Raw genomic sequence first — 25,605 nt, forward strand, 5'->3', positions numbered from 1 at the left:
ACCTGTAAAATACGCTGAAAATACCCTTTTCTGCATCTTCACCTACAGCAATGCTGATAATGAAAGCATTTTTAGGATGGTTAGCAAAAGAAATACGGAATCTTGTTCCAGCATGAATACAAAAATTCTGGATCACTCCTCCTAACAAAAATGAATGTGGGAGTTTGTTATTATGTTAAACTGAGCAATGATGACTGAAGAACAGTGTTTGCTATTTAATGAAACAAAATTGTAAATCGAGAAAATTTATTTAATCAATAAAGTCGTGTTGTGGTTAAAAAAAATATTTAGTTAATAATAAATTCTTAAATAATTTTGAATGATGTTTGAAAATATTTGTTTTAACTAGTTGAAATTCTTTGGAAATATATATTCGTCAATAATTTGTTGATATTACGTTATATGCAATATATCAGTAAAAAATGCTATTGATGACTGGGTAACCAATGTTGGAGAGTATGCAACAGAAGCAGACTGCTATTTTGAATTGAGTCTAACTATCGATTGAGAAGGGTTGCAGCGCCATCTGGCAGTCATTTTTCTCAGAAATAAATCGAGGTAGATGATGAGGCTAGCCGGTTTCCAACTATTTTTGTTTTCGGATTGACAGAAGCCGGTGTCTATTCTAAATCGGTATGTTTCTGAAGTTTTCTTAGCGATTATATAGTAGTTCAGATTTATTGTAGAGATTATTGAAATTATTTGTTTTTTGAAACGTATTAATAATTTTTGTTACTCATATAATATCAACAGATTATCACTCTATATAACAAACTGTCAGTGTAATATTAAAATTAAAAAAAATCATATGGGAATTGTAAGAAACAGGGAGCGAGGAGTAGCATTATGATAAGAGAACAATAAAAACTTAAATATAAATTCCTTGATAGATTGGGGGCCTCACCTTTTTTTTGAGGAATGGGAAGAATAGAAAATTTTACCATTTTCCTTATAAAAATAGTGCATATCAGAATTTTTTGACACGTGGGTCGAGAATCCAGGAGAAATTATTTAAAATAATAAGTTGTGGAGACATCCGTAAAGTCTTCTGATTTCATATTTTTTCAATATAACTGGAAATAATTAAGAAAATTATTTTGGCTTGCAATACTTCATTAAAATTTCTGAATAATGATGTTGAACTTTAATTTATTTTGCTTATAATTATTGTGGTTTAAATTTTAAAATATATTTTTCGAGTTTCTAGGATTTGTGCGAAATATTTCAAATGGGCAAAAATTTAGAACCATGTTTTAGACACATGATTCTTGGAATGATTTTGCTAATCATTTATTTAAGTTATTGTAAATAAAATAATTATTCAATTTCGTATTATTAATTAATTATTTTATATAATACTCGATAATTAAATAAAAGCTACATAGTTGGAACTTAAAATTTTAAAACAAATTATTTTCAAATTGAAATGTTGAAATCTGGGAATGAAATAACATAATATAATCTAGCCTGGGCATTCACAGGATGAAAACGTCCATATTAAAATCTAATTTATTCATTAATTGGTAAAATAAAATGAATCAGGTAACTAAAAACTTGCTACACATTAAGTCGAAGAATTCTGCAACAAATTAGAGCAAATGCTGATAGTTATTATTTAATTATTAGATACCTATAAAAATTATTCTAAACTAATCACCTTTGACGACTTACTGGTTCGCAAAGATTTATAACAGCTAAAATTTTCAATTAAATATTTCATGTTCTCAGTAATGATTTCCTTTGTAAAGTATTTTTAAACGCCAAATTTCGATAGACATATAATGTATACTATTTTAAAAGCAATGCAACGTTTTGTTCAATGTGCAATACACCTCTCTAATTTTCTGTTATCTTACCTATAATTTGGACTTTCATTCGAAATTGATGCGATTAAATTTCAACTAATACAAAAAATTCCTTCCTAAAACTAAATATTTTTATTTAAAATTTAAAAACAGAAAGCAGAATCGTTCAATATAGATATTTTATATGCACTACAGAATATTTTTAATAATTTGTTTAATTACTCATAAGATACCAAATAAAAAAATTTCTGAATAATTAAAAATTTAGTGTATTCTAATGAAGAAATCTTCAGGCAATAATAACGACAAAAAATTTTTATACGCACAATTATATTCTAATAAGAAGCAGCAGTATTTTGGAATAAACGCGTTTAAATAAAACACCATTGTTTACTTGTAAAATTAAACTTTAAATTAATAATGCAATAAAATTTCAAAAATTATGTTAAAAGCATAATTTATATAGATGCTTACTCTTTATAGACAAATTAGTTGTAAAATCATACACACCTTCATTAACAAAGGGAGAATAATCGAGGATGAGATATTTATAGGAAAAGTAAAGACGATTTTCTTTTTCAGCACTTAAATATATTATTTTAAATAAGCTAAAAAATTAATTAAAAATAGATTTTAAAAAATATATCGCAAGTTAATTGGTATCGTTGAGAAGATGATATTTTAAATTTTAAGATGATTTAAAATTCAATTTTGTTTTATAATAATTTCGGAAATTAGGTAAAATAAGGGAAAGATTTCACTTAATTTTTAATTAATTAAAATTTTTAAAAATTGCTTTCAAGTGTACATTTATACATTCCAAATTAAATTTTTGCTAAATTTGGTATTTCAAGATCTAAGGCGTATCCTATAGACGTCCAACCCACAAACACGTTCATTGTTATTATTAGCAGAGATAGAACTGGATTAAGTTATATGAACAGAAAATATTGACTTTTTCTGATTATATTTCACAAAAGTATTCCGAATGAAAATATTTAACTTAAATTATGTAATAAATCCAATTTAAAATGCAAAAAATTATCTAAAAATTCACATGCGAAATTTTTATAGTTCAATATTTCTTCTAAAATACTCCCGCAGCTTTTTAAGCAGTAAAAATTGCCTCAAAATGTGAGTTGTTTCTTATATTCTTATAGTGAAACTTTCTACGTAACCTCCTGCAGCATGTATTTGCAAAGATTTTAGTTAATGCTACTAAAAACATATTTATGTGGTGAGAACATAATGTAGATTTTTGGAGCACAGTAGCGAATTTGTTGTTTGGCAACTTTTGGATAGAATTTTGTATCGTTCTTTAAATACAGTAATCGATATATTTTTATGCTATAACCAGCAAGAAGGATTTCCCCCAAACTTTTCTCCATGCTCTTCAATAAAGGTCTTATCTTATAATCCAAAAGTATTAACACTCATCAAATTGTGGATCATGGATAAGGCTGCAAACGCTTTGCAAGGCATTGGCGAATAATAGTTACGAAATATAGATCTTTTGGCGTAAATTCTTTAATGCCACGCATTGTAGATATTTGGCATTTTCACTGAATATTTCTTATGAATATGTGATTTAGATGCTTTTTATCCGACCGATTGAAACCAAAATTTGACACAAAAATATAGTTATAATCACAAACTAATATACCGAATTTCATTAAAGTTATTGCGCGTACATGTATACGAAATGGTTAATTAACACTGCCCTTCTGACAGATTTGGTTCAAAATTTGGTAAGTCGCATTTTAGATGCTATGTAGCAATATTATCAATCTATTTCTTTATGTTTTGTAATTAACGAGTTCATTTGCATTCGAATAGCCAGTCTATCTGAATGGATTTCGTTCAAAAAGTCTGATAGAAATTTAAGAATTTGATCTAACGCCCATTTACCAAATTTCATCCGTCTCGCTCAAAACGTTTTCAACTACCGTATAAACAGACAGATAGATGTAATGCTGAAAACATATTTTTTAATTCAGAGATGTCTGAAATGTGGAGATTCGCCAAAATCTTGTTCGAATTTTTTTGGCGATTAGAATAGTTTTTTAAAATTTTGTTTGCGAAAAAGTAAACCCGCGCTGTGTTTAACAATTGTGAAATTTTACGTTTATTTATACATAATGTTTTATGTATAGCGAAATAGTTAATTAGCAACTATGTTTAAAGTAGTAAAAAATATTTCTAAGAAATGTCACTGAGCAGAGGAATTTTCAAACAGATCAAAGTGTGAACAAAGAACATAACTAAAAAATCTTAGAAACAGAATTTTAATAATAACCTGGTTTGTTTGTTTGTTTGTTTTGTTTTGTTTCGTCTTCTTTAAAGGAAAGATGCTCTTCATTAAAAGGGAATTTCAAATTACCTTAATCGTTTTAGAGAGAAATCGCATAATCGTTCATTACATTGCATTTTAGTTATAAATTTAGTTGCATTTTTTTTTAATTTAGAGAAAAACAAAAATTTTTTTCTTCACTTAATCTAAGTTAATCCATGCTGGAATCCATATCTACTAATAATAAAGGAGGACGTGAGCAGGTTGGCGCACTACAGATAAGGCTATTTGACCAAAAGTTACCAAATTTGGTACAAATAAACTTTAGGGAGTAGAAATGTGCACATGGGGATGATTTTTTAGATTTAAATTAAATTTTAATTAATTAAAAACTAAGTGACATTTTGTTGTTTTTCCTTTAACGATTTCCAAAAATACTATTTTTATTACTATACATACTTTTATTATTATTAATATTACACAAACTTAATTTTACACCGCTTCAAATTAAAAAACAAAAAAATTACTATTTGATGAGCCACATTTAACTGTCATATGGTTTTTCAGAATTTTGTCAATTTATTAAAAATGTTTTTGGCATAATTTTCAACAATATATTTTATTGCTGCCATGAAATTCAAACGATTTCAATTGTTTTATCAAATAGTTAATCGCTGATTCTGAGAACTTTTTCTTCTACTGCTGATTCTGATTATAAAAAGATTCTGTTTATGATTTGAGCAATTTACCTCTAATAATAATGAAGGAAAATGTGTGTGTATTGGCGCTCTACAGAACACACCGCTTGAACCTACCATTATCATATTTGACACAGATGTAATTTGGAAGATGAGAATATGTCCATCGTTTTTTTTTTTTTTAAATTTTAGTTGCTTAAAAATTCAGAAGAATTTTAGTGCTTTCTGACATAATTATCGAAAATATAGTTCAACAAAATTAATTTTTACAAGATTTTAAAATTAAAAAAAATTATTTTTAATGATACCAATTTAGTTATTGTGCAAATTTTTTTTATATACTGGGTGATTAAGAAATAACAGGAGGTGTACAGAGACCTTTAGCGTGTTATAATACTGGACGAAATATAACAAAATTCGGCCACAATACACAAGTATAAATGTGCGGTTTTGATTTATCAAAAAAAAAAAAAAAAATTAGTACCAAAAAACGCCGATAGGGGAAATTCTGAAGCTGCAAGCGCATAATATAGGGTAAAAGAATACATAACTGCAAATTTAAACACTAAATAGCAACATACCAAATACCAATGAAAAACGTTTATTATAGCAACTTACAAATTTGGCTCTATGTGACCAACAAATTGATGTTCCAATAATTACATACGATACACGAGGTTTGCGATGGTGGCTCGCAGCACATCGGCATTTATTCGTTGACATGTAACGTTATTTGATCTTTTATAATAGGAATGTCGGGAACATGTCCATGATACACAACGTCTTTCAAATGAACCGGAACCGCCTCACAATTAGAAATTGCCAAAGATTCAGATCAGTGTCATCAGTTAATGGGTATTATCTTATAGAGATAAAATTTTAGGATCTTACGCAATATCTTCTGCATCGTCGAGAACGGGGTATCTGTCGTGATATTGAACGGGCACTGCTGATAACCTGCTTATTAGCTATCACCTGATCCATAACGGCTGTTGCAACTCCTTCAAGTTATTTCTGCTTCATAACTTTACGTCCTCATCCTAGTTGCACACTAAGAATTGCTGTTGTTTCAAATATTTCAGCCATTCTTCGTAAGTTAATTATGGTCATCGGTCCTCTACGTAACTGTTTTAACCGACGGTTAAATTTTATTATATTTCGTCCAGTACATAACACAATACGGGGCTCCGAATACCTCCTATTATTTCTTGATCACTATGTAGCTTAACATTTTTTAAAAATAATTTTTTTTTTTTTTTTTTTGGTATGATGTTTGACAATAGATTTTATTATTGCCTTGAAATTCAAATAGTTTCCATCGTTTCATCAAATATTCAGTCACGTGATTTTCTTCCGATGTTGACTAAGAAAGGTAAATTCTGCGAATTATCTACAAAATTTAGATGAGGAATCAGAAAGTGAAATTACTTTACCATTAATAGCACATGCAATTTGAAACAAATTACTCAGCACTAAGATTTTTATTGGCTGTTTAATATCTTGGGACTAAACTCCTTTTTCATGTGCACAATGGGCAAAACAAATGTAAGGACTATTATACAGTCTGATGTATAATATACCTAATACAATTAGATGTTTAAAAATAATTTTTAAAGTAATCATGAACATTAAAGTTATGCATAAATGGAAATTAAACACAACCAGTATCCCCAATGAACCAACTCCTCACCAAAAACATAAAGAAAAAAAAAAGACAATAATTATTAGTTTTTAGGGTTGCACTCTGTTGTCTTTAAGAATCTGAAAGCATTTCTTTTGTAAAAAAAGTTACCACCATTTATCACCACTCTGCTGCCATCAAAGATGCATGGCAGAACGGAGAGGGGGGAGGGATATTTCGACAAAGTGGCTTGGATGTTAAATGTTGTTTATTTAATTATCCTTTTTAGACACATTGAGAAAGCAAGATTTTCATATTCTGGATGTTAATTTAAATAAGGCCCTATTTTTCTTAAATTTGTATGTAAATATAATTTTTTACAATACATAGAATCAGTAAGTATTACAACTTATTTTTAGCAGAAATAACAGAATTTGCAGTTAATTAAAAAATAAATTGACAACACATTCCGATTTATATTCATTTATTTGTCCGATTTAAACGGTATTTTTTTCAGGGTTTTAAACACATTTTTCTGGATTAGATTTTTACTTAAAAGGAAATAGGTCGTGAATTTTTAAAATATTTTATCTTAAAACATTTTTAGAGATAATTTTGAAAAATTGAAATTAAAATATATTAAATTAACGCAATTCTTTGAATTTTAATCAATTTTACGTGTTATGCTACTATGGTGAAAGCTTATAAGCCAGTTAACAGCTACGCTACCCGAGCAATTGCTTTTGTATTGTGGTCATGTTACTGGGCTGTGAACCACAAAGTCCCAGGTTCTATCCTCGCTCATATCAATCCGTTACACTCTTATGGCTGAAGAGGTCTAGACCATATAATAAATTGACATTTCAGGACCTGATACGAGATAATAAGATATGTTAATGAAATATTCGAAGATAAACTACTCTTGTCTGTAATTCAATGAAAGGTGCAATTTGGGGCTTTACCCAAAGTCCAAAATTTTATGCCGGATGAGAGGAATAAAGTCTTTATTAGAGAATGTGCAAACCAAAGTCGTCAGACTCACTTGACGCAGCAACACAAAGTCGTCAGATTGACTTGACGCAGCAACACAAAAAAGCCGCAGCAACTCAAAGTGATTAGACTCACTTGACGCAGCAACAGCATCAGCGATCACTCGCCCACACACGCTCACCATGCAGCTTGAGGTACCATTTTACGATGCGAAGAACTTATTTGCGCGTCGTATTTATTCTATATGGCAGGAATCGTGGGATCAAGAGAGCAATAACAAATTGCATTCTATCAAACCCACAATTACATTATGGACTGCGCTTCCAGTGCGTGAGCTCGATGTCAAATTGACTCGACTCCGCATTGGTCACACTCGTTTAACGCACAAACATCTTTTATTTGGTGATCGAGCTCCTCTTTGCTCCAGATGCCAAGATATTTTAACAGATTTTCATATTTTAATAGAATGTCCTGATTTTAATCTTCATCGTTTAAATTTTTTTAACTACTCAGCACTGGACATGCTAACGTTGCTGGGGGAAAATCCCCACAAAAACATTTTTAAGTTTTTAAAAGCAACTGGTTTTTACCACTGCATCTAAAACTCTATTGTAATTTCTATCAAACACATCACCGCATTGTTCTACAATTCTATCATTGAACTTAATGCACCTTTTACGTTATTATTCGCTCTTTGAGCTTTTTATACAATTTTAATTTTCTTATTGACCATATGTATGGCTCAGTATAGCCTATTTTGGCTCTTGTGCCATTAAAACTAACAATCCATCCATCCATCCATAACGCTTGGCGCTACTCAAATGGATACAACCGCATTAGCATCAACAGCTAATACATCACCACTCAACAGCCATATCGTTCGTCTCACCTCCGACTCACTGGAGGGAGAGTCTGTGGTAAAAGCTTATAAGCCAGATAACAGCTACGCTACCCGAGCAATTGCTTTTGTATTGTGGTCATGTTACTGGGTTGGGAACCAAAAGGTCCCAGGTTCTATCCTCGTTCCTAACAATTCGCCACACTGCCTTTCAAGTGTTTATAGCATTCTGTGTAAAAATTTTGAAAAATTCTTAAATACCCATAAAATATTAATTATATAATACTGATAGATACTATAGATATTGAGGTATTTGAAGGTAATATGGTCACTTGATTATAGGTACTGAGAGATACTATTGATATTGAGGTGTTTGAAGGTAATATGGTCACTTGATTATTTCAGGTTAAAACTTTTTACAAAGAGCAAAAAAGTCCTTATAAATTGAGGGGGAAAAAAACCTAGGAAAATTCTACAATAATATAACAAGTTGAATAAGTTCAAGGATCGTATTAGTGGATGAAGAAATTAGTGTTTGCCTACTTGCAAAAGCAGACATTCTTATTTGATTGTTTAAGTTTTCTTTTTTGTTTCGTATATCTACTGAATTGAATTAATATACTTTTCTAAAAAATCTGATAGGAATTATAAAGCTCTTTATGATGAATTATCTTGAAACTCCTATTTTCTTTTCAAATGCAAGAATTCCATTATTTAAATGTAAGGAAATGTTGTTTCCATAGGCACTTGTCATAGACAAGCCCACTGACTTTAGAAGTCAAAATGTAAGAAAATAAAGAGATTAGTGACTGTGATTCGAATTTCACAAAAATTTTATTCAAACACTGTATCATACATATTACACAAAATGTATGAACACTCCGACATACATTTTATACAAAAAAAAAATCACTTTTTATTTTAGATAGTTTGAAATTTTGGAATCATTCACGAATTTTTTTCAAACTCCTTTCATTTATATTCTAATTATTTCAAATAGAAATAAATAACATTATATTCAGAAAAAAGTTCGAAACTGTTCCCTTTTTTTTATCGCAATTTTGCCCTGTTTTCTTTCTTTCTTTTTTTTTTTTTCTTAATTGGGATAAAAAGTAGTAGAAATGGAGAATTGAGTCAGATTGGATAAAATAATAAGGTGGCCGAAACATCCTCATGGCTATATTACCTTAAAATAAAGGTATTCAGCAAAATTTTAAATTTGAAAATGAAAACCAATATTTTTTTCAAAAATCTAGAAACATAAAACATTGACAGTAACAACAACTTTTTCATTTTTCAAAATTGTCTTAGTTTTCAAAGTTTTGAGTTTGAAGTAGGAGAAACCGTGTAGTGGTATATTATATTCTATTAAAAATAATACTGATGAACAAATCCTAGCCTCATTTACAAAATGTAGTCGTACGCAGATGCTTACAATAAATAAAAGATTTTTATTATTTTCAGAAATATTTTCTTAATTCCTCACTTCGAGTGAAATTATTTTTATTTGTTAGATTTTGATGCGTATTTGTGTCTAAATTATTAATTAAGAAAGCTCTTATAAGATTTTATCAAAGAATTTAAGTTGAATTTACACGATGTAAATTTATGAAGTAATTGTACGAAGTTAAATTACAATTTATTGCAAATAGAAAATAAACTGTAAGAAATACAAATTTTAAAAACAATATCACTAGTCTTTAATAAACTTAATACAAGGGGCACAGAAAAGCTCATCATTAAGTTCCCCCAATTAACAATAAAAAATATTGGACTAGAAATTTTATATAAAAAATATAAATGGAAGTATGATATTATTGAAGATATTTCAGAGATAATATTGGAAACGTTGTTCTTTTTTAATGTTTGGTAGTTCTGGTAGAAAAAAAAAATACTTAATATATTTTAATGTATCATATTTTATAATGCAAAGAGATGTAATGAAGATAGATCACTATTTTTTTTTCTTTCTATTAATTCCTTTTTATTACATGACTCTCAAAGAGAAAGAATCCACATGATATAACCTAACAAATATTATGCGCGGATTAGCCCGACATTTTGAAATTATGATAATCAAATCGTGGACAGGTGAAATAATCATAAACCGAAATGTTATGCGTGTTCGCTGGATGTCCGATTTCAATGGCATTGTTAAGCGGCAGCTGCTAAATTCAGTTGTTATTTAATTTTTCTGCAGTATAAATGCAAAAGCCACCTACTTTTCAGTATTCTATTAAAACTATTGTCATTGTATTAACAAAAAGCTTTTTCAATGCTTTTTTTTTTTTGCCGTTGTTACAAAAAAAAATATAGTTTTATTTTTCCAGGATGTCATTAAGTGCTCCTAAGAATGAATTCGTTTTAAAAATGCCAACAAGATTTCTGTTATGTTCTTCGATTTCGAAAATTAATTTACACATTCCGGATGTTTTGAAGCGGAGACAAAAGAAAAAAAAGGAAATTGCATCCTGGGATTGAAGTGAATAAATGTGGTCGTCAAACGCAATTTAAAAACCATTAAAAACTTTCAAACTTCTTCCGTCACAACTATCAGGTATGAAACATTTCATTAATTTAATGATTTTTTAAAAACTGTTCATACCAAAAATTCTATAGAGCTTAGTAAATTATTACTTATTTTAGCTTATTTTTATTAGTATTTATTTGTCTTATAGTTGTAACTTAAAATATTTATTTGTATTTAAACAATCGAAAATGATTGAAAGTATATTATTTATTAGATTATTTATTATATTAGAAAGTATATTATTATTATTTATTATATTAGAAAGTATATTATTATTTATTATATTAGAAAGTATATTATAATAATATTCCTATTATTTTCTTTTACAAATAGTTAAGAAGTATTTATTCCATGTTTATGGCCTATATTTTATGGAGGGTTCTTATTACCAATAATTAATCTATATCTGAAAATTTAAAGCTTATTTGGAAATTAAAACATAATAATATTTCGCTGAATTAGATAATCTGATTGATATCACATTTTAATTTTTTAACTTTTTTATTGACTTCCATTAACTTTTTGAAACAAATTATTTAAATATGATTAAGGCAATACAATAAACAACATTACTACCAAATATGTTTATGGTATCGATTAATTTGTTAAATTTTAGATACAATTTCTTTTCTGCAACTGCTGAGAATTATCGTTTGCATACTAGTTTCTTCTTATGAAACGTTTTAAAACTGGTAATAATAATTTAAGTTACTTTCTTCAAACATAATTTTATCTAATAAGAGAATGAAATGAAAATTAGTCCGATTTGATTTTTGTGATAGCCATTTATTCAATATAAGAATTCTTAAGCTTGGCCGGTTTTAATAAAATAGGTAGAGTAGGCAGGTAAATTGCCAACAGAAACAACAAACAAATGAAATGCCAAAGGAAAATTAAAAAAAAAAAAAAGCAAGATAGCTCCGAATACAACTATCTTGTTTTGGTAGAACGCCAAACTGTTCTAGAAAAAAATACATGCTTTAGAATATGTCAGTATTTCAGTGTGAGTAGTTATAAAAATTTAATGCTTTTAAAATTTTTAATGTGTTTCTTTTATTAGATTAGAAAATGGAAGAGGAAAAATTTTTCCACGTAAATAAGAAACTGATTCCAGCTAAACTTCATTACCTCTTTATGTTCGGTGGTAAGTACAAGAAACTAAATGTCAAAAGTTCTTATTCAAAACTTTACAATGAATACCAAATATTTAAATGCATTCAAAGATTAATAATTGTGCAATAACAGAAATTAATTAAATTTTTAAAGCCTTTGCTAGCTGTAATGTTTTCCTTTATATTATTGTAATATATCAATATATTTAATTACCTATTTTACAATATAAAATTCTTTGAATTTTTTTAATTAATCATTTTTATGTATAAATATTAATTTATAATATTTTGATTCATTTATCATTTAAACTTAAAATAATATAAAATTGAGCTAATATTAAAAAGTTCTTGAAATTGAACTCTTTTTAATTTGTGAACATTAATTAATAAATATTCATAGAGGTATTCAGTTCTCTAAATTGTGGGAATTCAGTATGCATCCCCAAGCCGAAAATTTAGAAATCGTAAGAAAGATTGTTTCTAAAAATTCTTAAAACTCTTATTTTGCTGTTACATTTTAATGGCAGTTTCAATACTACACCATAAATTTTACAATACGAAATTGTTTGAAATTTTTTTAATTAATTATTTTTATGTATAAATATTAATTTATAATATTTTGATTCATTTATAATTCAAACTTGTGGTGGATGTATTTGTAATTTTAATTATAATTGTCTTTATTTTTATTTTTTGTTCTGTTCTCGTGTTTTCTCTGTGTTTTTATTATCATTTAAATGTATGAAATTGTATCTGGCAACCAATTTAATGTTAAGTTTGTATTATGTTCTTGGCAACGGCTGTTATGTTGCTTTTTATTGGCTTGAGCCGCACTCTGCTGCAGGCATTCTGTAAAACTTTATTCTAAATGAAAATTAAACGTGTTTGAATTTTTAAAAGCTTTTAATTTTATCTGTAACAATCAACTTGAAATAATATAAAGTTGAGCTGATATTAAAAAGTTCTTGAAATTAAACTCTTTCTAATTTGTGAACATTAATTAATAAATATGCAGGCATAGAAGTATTCAGTTCTCTAAATTGTGGGAATCAGTATGTATCCCCAAGCCAAAATTTAGAAATCGTAAAAAAGATTTTTTTAAAAAAATTCTTAAAATTCCTATTTTGATGTTACATTTTAATGGTAGTTTCAATACTACAACATAAATTTTATAAAATTTTTGTTGTAGTTATAAGGAAGAGCGACATTGCAAGTTAGTAGCAAGTTGAAAATATCTCAAATACATTTAACATCTTATAATTAATTGTAATTTTTTTCAACTATTGGCGTGGGCGTGTATATGTATTTAAAATAACATAAAAGATCTGAGCTATTTAAACACTGATGACACTCCTTTTTTACTAATGCATTTTTATTATCTCGCTTCTTGTTCTATCTCTCTGTTCAGTGCAATTTTTACAATCGGTTTTAACTTTGAAACTTTAAAGATAGCTGAGAACTAGAAGAAAATTCAACATGAGCTTGCTTTCTTGCCTGTCTATTCGGTACAAATTTTGCAATCGATTAAAAACTTTCATTACCGATGGATAACGTCATTCCATATTGTTAGATCATCGGGAAGTTAGCTCATCATCTACTTCAAAGTTTCATTATGCAAGATTAAAAAACAGAAAACAATTATTTAGATAAAAAAGTAAATATATCATGTTGTTAAAACGATTAAAAAGTATAAAACAAGTTCTTCCACCACCATAAGTACTTGTAATTCCTTATAAGTTCCTAACCCTACAAATTATTCTGAAACTTTGAGATTTTGAATTTGGAGAAATTATTCGATATTTTTTCGGTCCATTTCAAAAGCATGGTTTCATAATTCTTTTAAAATTAAATAGTTATTTTGTTGTTTTGCTATCGTAATTTTACTTAATATATAACTACTGACAATATTTGCAAGTGTTAGAATGTGAGAATTCATTTACCAATTCGATTAAGTCACTTTATGTTATTAATTTTTTTTTTAGTTTGTTTTAGAGAAAAGCTATATCTAACTTTTTCAATACGAGGCTTGGAGATTCACATTATCCATGTTTAAATCTAATAAGGGTAGTTTACCGAAACTTTTTTGCATACTCTCCAATCTTATCCCTCTTTGTTAGATAAAACTGTAGACTTTAGGTAAGACTACAAATGCTTTGAATAGTATTGACGAACATTAATTACTGAATCTACTGTGCAAATATGCACTTTCTTCCGACTGGATGCAATCAAAATTTGACGCGAAACTGCAGTTATAATCACACATATACCAAATTCCATTGGTTTAAGGCAATGCGTTTGCATTAATACGAACGTACAGACGGACAAACGACATCTCTTTGAAAGATTTGATTCAAAATTTGATAATTTAGTTTTAGTTTATTTATATTAACTTCCCTTTTTTTAAATCAACACTAGGGCTATTTTGGGACTGACCTCGTAATTTTGAACCACGGTCAGACGACCAGGACGACACCTGAGATGGCACCCCCCTCTCACGTTTGGTCATGACGGATTTAACTTCAACAGACCCCCTTACACGACGGTTCTTTGGTGGAATCGGATCACGAACCTGAAACCTTCCGGTTCTGAAGCCGAGACTTTACCACCAGGCCACCGCGGCCCTCAAAATTTGATAAGGATCTACATCTTGGATGCTAAATCTACGTAGTAAATTTTATTTATTTAGCACTTTTTGTTTTACAATTATTGAGTTAACTGAGAATTCACCGGTATTTGACAGCTTTTGAACGGATTTTGTTCGAAATTCTATAGAAATCTACAAATTTATTCTTAAATCCACATACAAAATTTCATCTATATAGCTCAATCCGTTTATGAATTATCATGTTCACAGACATACAGGATCTAATGACAAAAATACGTTTTCGAAGTTTAGAAATTGAAATGTGTAATTTGAAACGCGTGGATTCAGTAAAATTTCTAGATACACGGGATAGATCAATATTTCATAATTGCTGTTCATGAATGTCATAAAAATCTTTCACGGCCATATCCAAAGTACTTAATTTTATGTAGGGGTAGAGGAATAACTCCTTTATTAGAGAGTATTTAAAAATTTTGTGGTGATCATTCCAGCTGATTTTCGGAATTATTATTATTTAAAAAAAAAACTATTACTGGCGAAACAAAAGAATTACAAAATCCGCATTTATCAAAAAGGGACTGGAACATAGCATGAAACAAATGAAGAATAACTAGAGATTTGTTTTAAAAAAAATAAATGCTGCAGTAATTTGTCAAAAATACAATAATTTCCAAAACTATTCACATACCTCTTTTTTTTTTTTTTTTTTTTTCGTCTTTCGACTGCCTTTGTACAAAAGATTACAATATAATACATTTTATTATATCCGATATTATATCAGAACTTATTTATTGATGTTTTAACTTCTGAAATAATTATACTTGCACTTTACAGGTTATGGAGGAGTCAGTCCATTTTCTACTTTACTTGGTAAAGGCCTCGGTATCAGTGCTACTGCTGTTGGATTCAGCAATACAACCCTGATGGGTTTTACTCTGTTGTCCAAACCGTTCATGGGTTCATTAGTGGATTACTTCAGAAGCATAAGGTTCTTTTTGATCTTACTCATTCTTTTAAATGCGTTCAGTTCTTTAAGTCTCCTTTTGTTACCACCTATTGAAAGAAAGCCACAAGAGCCAATACATCTGAGACTTCGAATATCAAATAATTCTCAAGACTTTATTCCTCTCCCGTTTTCATTCAACAATGCATGTATCAAGGAAATAGCAGGAGATTCAGAAATAAGCTGTTATGCAGTTCTGTTTAAAAATACTTCAAGAAGTATAAACTATGAAGAAAAGGCGAACGAAACCAATGATCTTCAAGACTTCCAAACTTCAAACCTGACAGATTTTAATAATAATAACAATACCATGAATGCGACATTTTCTATGTATGTATCTTTAAACAATCCTGAAAATATAAGCATGTCCGATTTAGACCAATCTAAGCTGTTACATGTTAAATGTGAACCTGAAATAAACTCCTGTAAATTTCAAGACGAAGGTTTAGTGAATGAGTATGAAACCTACCAGTTTTGGGCATTCGCGTGCCTACTCATAATAGCAGGATTAGCTTCAGGAAATGCTGTTTCTCTTTCTGACGTTGCTTGCTACGAAGTTCTAGGCGAAAAAAGACATCTTTATGGTCGTCAACGGCTCTTTGGAACTGTCGGATGGGCCTTGGCATGTCTTCTTAGTGGTTACCTCAGTGATCTTGCTACCGGAAACAAAATAAACAAAGATTATTCTCCAGGATATTATGTCATGGCGTGTTTGCTGCTGATAGACACATTCATTTTGTTCAAAATGCCATCTGTCAAAGTGAAACTATCTACTGACATATATAGAGATGTAAAAAAAGTATTCCACTCCAACGAAATAATACTTTTCGCCATCGGGGCAATTCTGATTGGCTCCTTTGCAGCAATCATAAGTTATTACGAATTGTGGTACTTGCAAGATCTAGGAGCCAGTCAAAGTCTATTGGGATGGGCGATCATTGTTCAGTGCTTAATAGCTGAGGCGCCATTCTTCATAATCTCTGGATGGTTTGTCAAGAAATTTGGAAGTTTTAACTGCCTCATCGGCTCCTTCTCAGCATATGCACTTCGATTCGGTTGTTATTCGATCATCACGAATCCATGGTGGGCGCTGCTCATTGATACCACTCATGGGTTTACATTTGCTATGTTTCATGCTGCAATGACAAATTTTGTGTCAGTGAAAGCCCCTGATGGAGTTGAAGGCACCATGTTTGGCATTTTCGGTGGGCTCATTGATGGAATGGGTAAGTACAAAAAAAGAAAGAAAAAAATCCTTGGATTTTTAAATTTTTCTCTTTTTGCTCATTGAAGAAACCATTCTTCACTAGATTTTTTCCCTTTTGTAACAATTAGAAAGTATTGTGATGGTCGAAAAATTTGACCTCGAGATTTTGATGAATCTCCACACACCAGATCGTCAAAAAAATGCATTTTTGGTATTATGTGTGTTTGTAAATTCAGTATGTTAAAAACACATTTAACTAAAGCAATGCAGTTTGATATGCACTTTCAACACCAAGTTTGGGAATTTCTATTACATCAAAATTTGGGTGAAGTCAGTCAAAAGAAAGCTTGTTTATCTGTCTGCCCGTATGCATGTGAATACTTTAACTCAAAAATGCGAAGAGACACGTAGATGAAATTCGGTATACAGAAGAATTAGGTGTATAATAAATTTTGAACCAAATGTTATCAAAGGCGATGGTATCATTTCTTGCTTTATATGTTTGCTAATGTGAAAACTAATTCAAAAACACTATGGTTTAGATAAATAAAAATTTGTATGCAGTCTTGAAGCCAAAATTGTAGATATATGTCAAATTATAGATCCCATTGTCGAAAGGAAGGCGTTCGAATTGCATACTCAGTTATCTTCGCTACATTATGGAACACAAAACGTGCTGCAATACGTCCTCACGCTCTAAGAAATTGGAGGAGGAACATTCATGCTATCGAATTGCCTTTAACCGATATTTACGATTTGTTGCTTCCTTTCCTCTACAATCATATATATCTCCGTTATACGTTTGTGGGATGCAGAGAAGGAAAGAACAGAAGAGAAGTTGATAGATTATTTAAGAATAAGAGAAAATCAAAGGGGGGATATTCCTTCTTGTTTCACAGTGTTAAAACTATGTCGGAATGCATTACAATGGAAATAATTTTTTATTTTTCTTTATTTTATTGAAAACCGAATTCGAAATCTTTGTTATGTTTTTGTCGATTTTTTTTAGTTCGACCATGCTTTGTCGTAAATATATTATTTTTAGATAATCGAATGCTTTCGGCAACCCAAAATTTCCATCGATTTCTTCGGTTTCCAGTCCCATTCAATAGTTGTTTACACATTCACTATTAGGTATTTTTTTTCTTGATGGTAAATGGCAGCTAATAATTCTCTTTCTTTTCGCATCGGTTTTGTTAATAAAATATTCCTCCCATATTGTTGACCTAAAGTATTTTTTAAGAAAAAATTTGGATCATGATTTCAAAAATCATTGGGAATGTTCAAAGTCGGTCTTTAACCAATTGGATAGATTATTCTCAGCTGGGCCCCGCGTTGAACTGTAATCATCCCTCAGTTCAGTGGCATAACTAAGCTCGGGCAAGCGAGAACATGAACTGGGAACCCTTACGATGGCCCCCAAATCATTAAAAATTTAAGAAAAATATCTGTTTTTTGCTTAAAGTCCATAAGAAATTTTTGAAAAATATGGTTCCAACTAAATCAAAATTAAATGAATGCATACAGTCTTTATTTTACAGCCAAATCTTGGAGCCTGGTTAGATCACCTTTCTAGATTTTTCGATTCAAATTTATTTTCGAGTCATTGGTATTAAAAGTCAAAGTTCTGAACAGATAAGTTACACTAAAGATAAAAAAGTGTAATTGAATACTTATTTTTAGAAATTATAAAAATAAATATGCCGAAGAAATCATCAACCTGTATTATTTTTTCTTTTTAAGCTCATTTTTGCATTTTGCAATAGCATTTTTGGTTTAAACTCATCTCTAAATTTGAAAATATAAAAAGCAGTGGAGGAGGGAGGGGGGGGGGGCATATGGTTCAAGTTTATTGAAAATCGAGGTGACACCAGGTATCAGAATCATTTATAATTATTTTTTTAGATGAACTAGCACTTCCTAAGGTCAGCTCGAGAAATGTTCTTCCATCATTTTATCATAAATTTATACGATATTTTGAGACTTTTTTTAAGTTTCGTAGCTTAATGAAGAAAATCGGGTATGCATTTTGTACATCTTCTCTTTGACCAACCTAAATGAAATGCATTAAATATTGACACAGATTTACCATTTCATATATGTAATCTTTTATTTTTTAGTAATTAAGTAATCGTAATCACCTAAACACGTATCAACAGACCGACGGACAGTCAATTGTTAACCCTACAAATTCGATATAAAATCATTTGCCATAAAAGAAATAGATGTGTTAAAAAAAACCCAAAATCTGTACCAACTGTTTGTATATTTCAATAATCTATACTTATAATAAAGCTCAATGCGCGCGTGTGTGTGTGTGTGTGTGTGTGTGTGTGTGTGTGTGTGTTGGCGCTCTACAGGCCAGGTCATTTGACATACAGCTATCAAATTTGGTACGTGTATACCTTAGAGGTCGGGAATGTGCACCTGGGGTCCCTTTTTTGAAATTTTAATTAGAATTTTATTAATTAAAAACTAACTTTCCCGCCAAAAAAAATCTTCCATTTTCCCCACCGCCAACTTTTCCGCCAAAAATATCTTAAATTTTCCCCACGGCCAAATGAGTAAGGCTTTAGTTGTTTTTTTCTCCCAACAGTAATAAGGCTAGGGTTAACATTTTTCGGCCGATTATTTCAAACGATTCTGTTTATTTTCTTAATGTTTTATGCATTTAAAATTAAACATTGTTAATTAATCCATGTTTCAGATTCATTCTGAAGTACTTTTGAATTAAAATAACACAGAATAAAGGAAATTAAAAATGTTTAATCTGCATAGCGTTCCCCAACTGGCGTAGAAAAATTCACGCATTTGCGTTAACGTAACTGGCGAAGAAAATTCACGCATGCGCACTGTGTTCTGATTGTTGGCATGACAACCAACGGACGATTTAAATTATTTTTAGGTTAGTTGCATGCTTTTGTAAGTAAATTGTTTTTATGTTAGTTATATATTTTTTTGTATATGCTTATAGTTTTAAATACATCGTTTTTTAAGTAGTTCTTTTTAACCTGTTTTCAATGATTTAAATTATTTTTAGGCTAATTGCATGCTTTTGTAATTAAATTGTATTTATGTTAATTATATATTTTTTTGTATATGCTTACAGTTTTAAGTACATCGTTTTTTAAGTAGTTTTTTTAAACCTGTTTTCGACCGATTATTTTAAACGATTCATTTTATTTTCTTAATGTTTGATGCATTTAAAATGAAACATTGTTAATGAATCGATCTGTTCCTGATGAATCTGAGAAATTTTTGTGGACAAATTCTTGAGATATTACATAAATTAAGAAAGATATTCTTTAGTGCCCATAAAGTTTAAACGCTCAGTGACTCTATTATCAGTAATCATATTATTAAAAAAAAGGCTTTGTTTCAGTAAAAAATATTATTATATTAATTGCAGATTAATCATTTACACTTAATTTAAAGCATAATTTCTACGAGGGGTAACAGAAAATTAGAGAGATACATATCACGCTATGACTGAAGGCCTTTATAATATTATGAGTGAATTATATGACTATCAAAATTTGAAGTTTTAAAATATTTTGCTGAAGAATCTATTAAAGTTGGAATTGCGTAAAATATTTAATGGTACGACCGGAGTCTAACCCCCTGCATTGTAAAATTTTTAAAAATCGCCAACAACGGCCTTGCGAAATGTTCAAAAGCAAAGGAGCAGATGTTCAATTATAGTGCATAATAAAGATTGCCAGCTTTAGCGCGTTATCGCAACTTGGCGAAGAAGGGGGTTAAACTCAGGTTCAACCTATTTAATTATTGAAATTTAAACGAACATTAAGATTGGCGAACCAACTGGTCGCCATAGGCGGCTAGTGTAAGAATAAATGGCACTCAACGCGGTATACGCGGGAAATATTTTTAATCTTTGCGCATCTATAAATAATTATTAAACCTATAAATCTGGAATCTAAAAGATCTTTTTCTATGAAAATGGTGTATTTTAAGATAAATATTCAATTACAATTATAAAACCAAAGTGTTGATGAAATACATTAGCTTTTAAAATGTTAATAAATACATCACATATTTGTTTATACATTTTCTCTTTCGTTTGAGTATTTATTGTGGAAAATCACTCATTTATACGCATTATTTATAATTTATCATCCTATTTTTGAATATTTTTTAATATTATTTATGTACATTATTTACCATCGTTTGTTTTTGTCTGAATATACAAAAATAAAATTCTTTTATTATTATGAATTTTCATTTTATATTTATAGCTTAAAATATTCCCAGTAATTTGACTGATACAGCAAATTTTGATTGGAAACTTTCCCATATTGCTGGTAATAGAAAAAATAAATTTGAAATCACTATAAATAATTTCTATTTCACCGGATGGGGTATTCAGTACGAAAAATAGCGGATAAAACTAGCAATTTTGCATTGGCCGTATAAATGATATTTCATAAAAAAAAATATAAGTTGTATAACTTTCATAATTTTGGAATAAGAGTATTATCACTTTTCTTGTTCTTATAATTAGCACTCCTGACAAATCGTTTGCTGATAGATTTCAAGTTAACAGCACACACACACACAAACCCAAACAATGTAAAATACTAGTAAAATGGTATCACATATGTTTTGAATAACAATATTTTACATAGTCTTTTCAAAATGACTTAAAAATTTGTGAATGATAATTTTTCTATGTATAAGCTCTTGTGGTGAAAGCTTATAGGTCAGTTAACAGCTACGCTACCCGAGCAATTGCTTTTGTGTTGTGGTCATGTTACTGGGCTGTGAACCTCTAGGTCCCAGGTTCTATCCTAGCTCATACCAATCCAACACATTGGTGACCTCGGACGATGAACCTTCAACCTTCGTACAGCTGTTTTGGCGCCATCTACCCACAGCAAACCAAAGTCGTCAGACTCACTTGACGCAGCAACACAAAGTCGTCAGATTGACTTGACGCAGCAACACAAAGTGATTAGACTCACTTGACGCAGCAACAGCATCAGCGATCACTCACCCACACACGCTCGCCATAACGCTTGGTGCTACTCAAATGGGTACAGGCGCATTTGATTCAACAGCTAATACATCACCACTCAACAGCCATATCGTTCGTCTCACCTCCGACTCACTGGAAGGAGAGCCTGTGGTGAAAGCTTATAAGCCAGTTAACAGCTACGCTACCCGAGCAAATGCTTTTGTATTGTGGTCATGTTACTGGGCTGTGAACCACAAAGTCCCAGGTTCTATCCTCGCTCATATCAATCCGTTACACTCTTATGGCTGAAGAGGTCTAGACCATATAATAAATTGACATTTCAGGACCTGATACGAGATAATAAGATATGTTAATGAAATATTCGAAGATAAACTACTCTTGTCTGTAATTCAATGAAAGGTGCAATTTGGGGCTTTACCCAAAGTCCAAAATTTTATGCCGGATGAGAGGAATAAAGTCTTTATTAGAGAATGTGCGAGACAGTTTTGGAGAGAATACTCCCACTGTTTTATTCCTTCTGTTTTTTAAACCACCAAGAATGGAAGAAAACTTTTCAGACCTGAAATTCCATTAAATCATCTTGAATAAATTTAAACCGGTGAATCAATATTTAAAATAATATTGTATTGCTGAATCAAAAAAAAAAAAAAAAAAATGTTTAAGTGAATCCATGTAATTTTTCTTTAGATTCAAATCTTTTCATATAAAATTGTCGATCGTTCAGAGAAAAACCAGTGGAAATGGTCTCCCTAAGACTTTCTCGCAAATATTCTTATAAAGATGTTATCTCAGAGAACGTCTTGTATAGCATTGGCGTACAATAGTTACGAAATATTAAACTTTGGCACGTTTTTAATATTTTTACTGAATCTATCATGCCATCTTTGATGATTAATCCCTGGCGTGAGGTTAATAATATCTGAAAATAAAATTTGTGTTTTAGAGAAGTTTTTCTCAATCGAATGAAACAAAGAGTTGACACAGTGCTACAATTGTAATCATAAAATCTCAAATCAAATTTTATATATTTAAATCACTGTGTTTTTGAGATATCGCGTTTACGTGCTTTTGAAAGTACAGTCTGACAGTCGTTCAACCTCTTTTTGGATTTGGTTAAAAAATTTGGTAGGTGTTTACACTATAGATGTTAAATCTGCGTATTGAATTTTATCTATCTAGATACCTTCATGTTTTAGCCATGGTAATTTATATTCAAACAGATAGTTTAGTTTAGTTTAGTTTAGTTATATTAACGTCCCGTTGTAAAGCAACACTGGGGCTATTTTGGGACGGACCTCGTAATTTTGAACCGCTGTCAGATGACCAGGACGACACCTGAGCTGGTGGCACCCCCCTCTCCACACCGCACCACACCAGCGGGAGGACGTTTGGTCATGACAGATTTAACGCGCAACAGACCCCTTTACACGACGGTTCTTCGGTGAAATAGGGTCACAACCTGAAACCCTACGGCTCACAAGCTGAGACCTTACCACCAGGCCAGCGCGGCCTCACATTTAAACAGACAGATAGACAGACCTCTCCTCCTCTAAACATTTTACACAATTGGATAAAAATTTACAAATCTGGTATAACGACTGTATACCGAATTTCATCCGTCTAGAACAAAGCGTTTTGAGTTATCTTTGTCACAGACGGACGGACATTTTCCAAAAATGTACTTTTCGAACTCGGAAAAACCTAAAATCTCGAGTTTGACGGTTTCTGTACTTTCCCTATACAACGTATACAAAAAAGTAAAAAAAAAAAAAAAAAAATTACTTAAATTGTTTGAAAAATTCTAGTCATATTCAAATTAGTAATGCACTTTTTCGTTGCAGGTCAAGCTTCAGGCAGCCTTCTGTGCGGAGCAGCGTTTGACAAGTTTGGGGGGCGTTTGACATTCACAATAGCAAGTATCTTCAGTGGAACATGCGCATTAGTTTTCATTATATTGTCCAGACTCTTAAATAAATGTTCAGATAGAACTAGAAAAAATGATATTTCTTTAGAGAAGCAAACACCATGAACTTTAAAAAGAAAATCGAAGAGCTCATCAATAGATATCCATATATATATATTATTTATAGAATATTGAAATTTAAGAAGTGAATTATATTTATCTGTTGAAAAAAAAATAATAAATGTGTTGTTAAATTACTTGTTTTTGTGTTTTAATCGATAGCTATTGAAATTTAAAAGTAATTACTACCTTGTGTACTATTTTTTATCTTTGATATTGTTGTCAGTTTTCAGATTTCATTTTTAGATAAATATTAACCACGATGTCTGCAGCTTCATTTGTTCTATTTGTTCCACATCCATTTAAGAAAAAACAAAATGTATGTATTTGAAAGTTTATAATCGTTTAAAATGGTTCATAGATATAAAATATTAATAAAAGCTATATTTAAAGTAATTTTAAAAATCTGGCTAAAAATCAGAGTAGAAATGGATGTCACTTTCAAACTGTTTTAAGATGGTATAAAAATATTATTTACGCAGGGGTTTGTTCAGAAGTTATACGAAAAAAATCTAAAATCCTTTCAATCCCATTTCACCTTTCCATTAAAGGAGCTTAGAAACTTTTTAATAACTCAGTTAATTCATCTAGGAACGTGTGTGCTAAATTTTGTTTGAATTCATCTAGAGGAGTGAAAGTGTATAAGATTCAAACATAAACGAACATTCGTTTATACAGGCTGGTTATCAAGTTTTTCCCTGATTAAAAAAAAAAAAAATGTTGTTAAAAAACTATCAAAATTTGATATATGTTTATTTCGATATATTTTAAGGATGTTCATAATATTTTTTAATAAACCCACTTAAGTTTTTAAATTTCGATATGAGCACCCTTGGTAGCTCGAAGAATGTCAAGGCAATACTCGAATTCTCGCCCAGTATTTCGGCCATCACACTAGATACAGCATCTTTTATGCTAATTAAGAGTGTATCAATATTTCAACTGGCTTTTCAAACATAGGAATTTTAAAAACTTGAAATAGAAGTAACCATAAAATTTTCTCGAAATAACATCCTTCTGCAGAAATAAAATATGCAATAATGAAACAAATTCTTGTACATTATTTAGCATTGTTGCATAATGTACTAGATTTGTTTCATTCATTATTGCACATTATGCAACAATGCTAAATAATTTACAAGAATTTGTTTCATTATTGCATTTTTAAGAAAGTTTACATGCAATAATAATAAGATTATTAAAACTGTTATATACATGGTAACTTTATGTCTAAAATATTTTTAAATTTATTTTTTCACTATATTTTATTTATTATTATTATTTTTTAATTTTATTTTCGATGTATCCTTGTATGTCAACAAGTATACCCCAAGGCTTACAGGCGTAAGTCATTACACAATTGATAGTGGAAGAAATTTGAAATATAAAGGAAGCGGGTACAAATACAAAAATAAAAGAAAAATAGTGGTGAAATATGAAAATACACAGATACAAACAAAATATAAAACAAAATTTCTCGCATACTAACGGAAACATATAGTAAATGATATAATACGATTGGAGAAGCATGGTCAAATAAAAATGAAGTATTCAAAATACAAGTAAAAAAAGCATACAAGTATATATGTAAATATATGTAGGCAAACATACAGAATTAAAGCCTAAATAATTCGAGGAAAAATACTATTAATATATGCGCAAAAGGAAATGAAGGATGATTTGCGCAGTACAAAGGCAGATAAAAGAGGAGGTTATATATTGCTCTTCAGAAGGCAATTTCTAAGTTTACGTCTTTCGGAAATAAATTTCGGGCATTCAAATATCAAATGCTTGGCATCCTGGACTGCACCACCACCTGTCAGTCTACACCTGCACGAATACCTGTCAGTCGGCGACAAATTGAAGCGTTTTAAATATACTTTAAAG

The 25,605-nt window shown here is 30.1% G+C and overlaps 1 protein-coding gene across 1 annotated transcript; it reads left to right on the plus strand.

Annotated features, from left to right (window-relative positions):
* Positions 1-588: 588 nt before the first annotated feature.
* On the plus strand, positions 589-23,800 carry LOC129989062 (major facilitator superfamily domain-containing protein 6-A-like). The gene is made up of 5 exons (XM_056097382.1): positions 589-633; positions 10,573-10,799; positions 11,833-11,916; positions 15,324-16,718; positions 23,537-23,800. Exons 3-5 carry the CDS (start codon positions 11,841-11,843, stop codon positions 23,722-23,724), a joined length of 1,659 nt encoding a protein of 552 aa, XP_055953357.1. The 5' UTR covers positions 589-633; positions 10,573-10,799; positions 11,833-11,840; the 3' UTR covers positions 23,725-23,800.
* The last annotated feature ends 1,805 nt before the right edge of the window (positions 23,801-25,605 follow it).

The sequence above is a fragment of the Argiope bruennichi genome, chromosome 10 (genome assembly GCF_947563725.1).
Source record: "Argiope bruennichi chromosome 10, qqArgBrue1.1, whole genome shotgun sequence".
In the NCBI taxonomy this organism is placed as follows: Eukaryota; Metazoa; Arthropoda; class Arachnida; order Araneae; family Araneidae; genus Argiope; species Argiope bruennichi.

What these genes read in the sequence shown, in the direction of transcription:
- LOC129989062 (XM_056097382.1), top strand. Translation starts at nt 11,841, where the DNA reads ATGGAAGAGGAAAAATTTTTCCACGTAAATAAGAAACTGATTCCAGCT. An exon ending in TTACCTCTTTATGTTCGGTG is followed by an intron (nt 11,917 to 15,323) that starts GTAAGTACAAGA and finishes TGCACTTTACAG; the next exon opens with GTTATGGAGGAGTCAGTCCA. An exon ending in TGGGCTCATTGATGGAATGG is followed by an intron (nt 16,719 to 23,536) that starts GTAAGTACAAAA and finishes TTTTCGTTGCAG; the next exon opens with GTCAAGCTTCAGGCAGCCTT.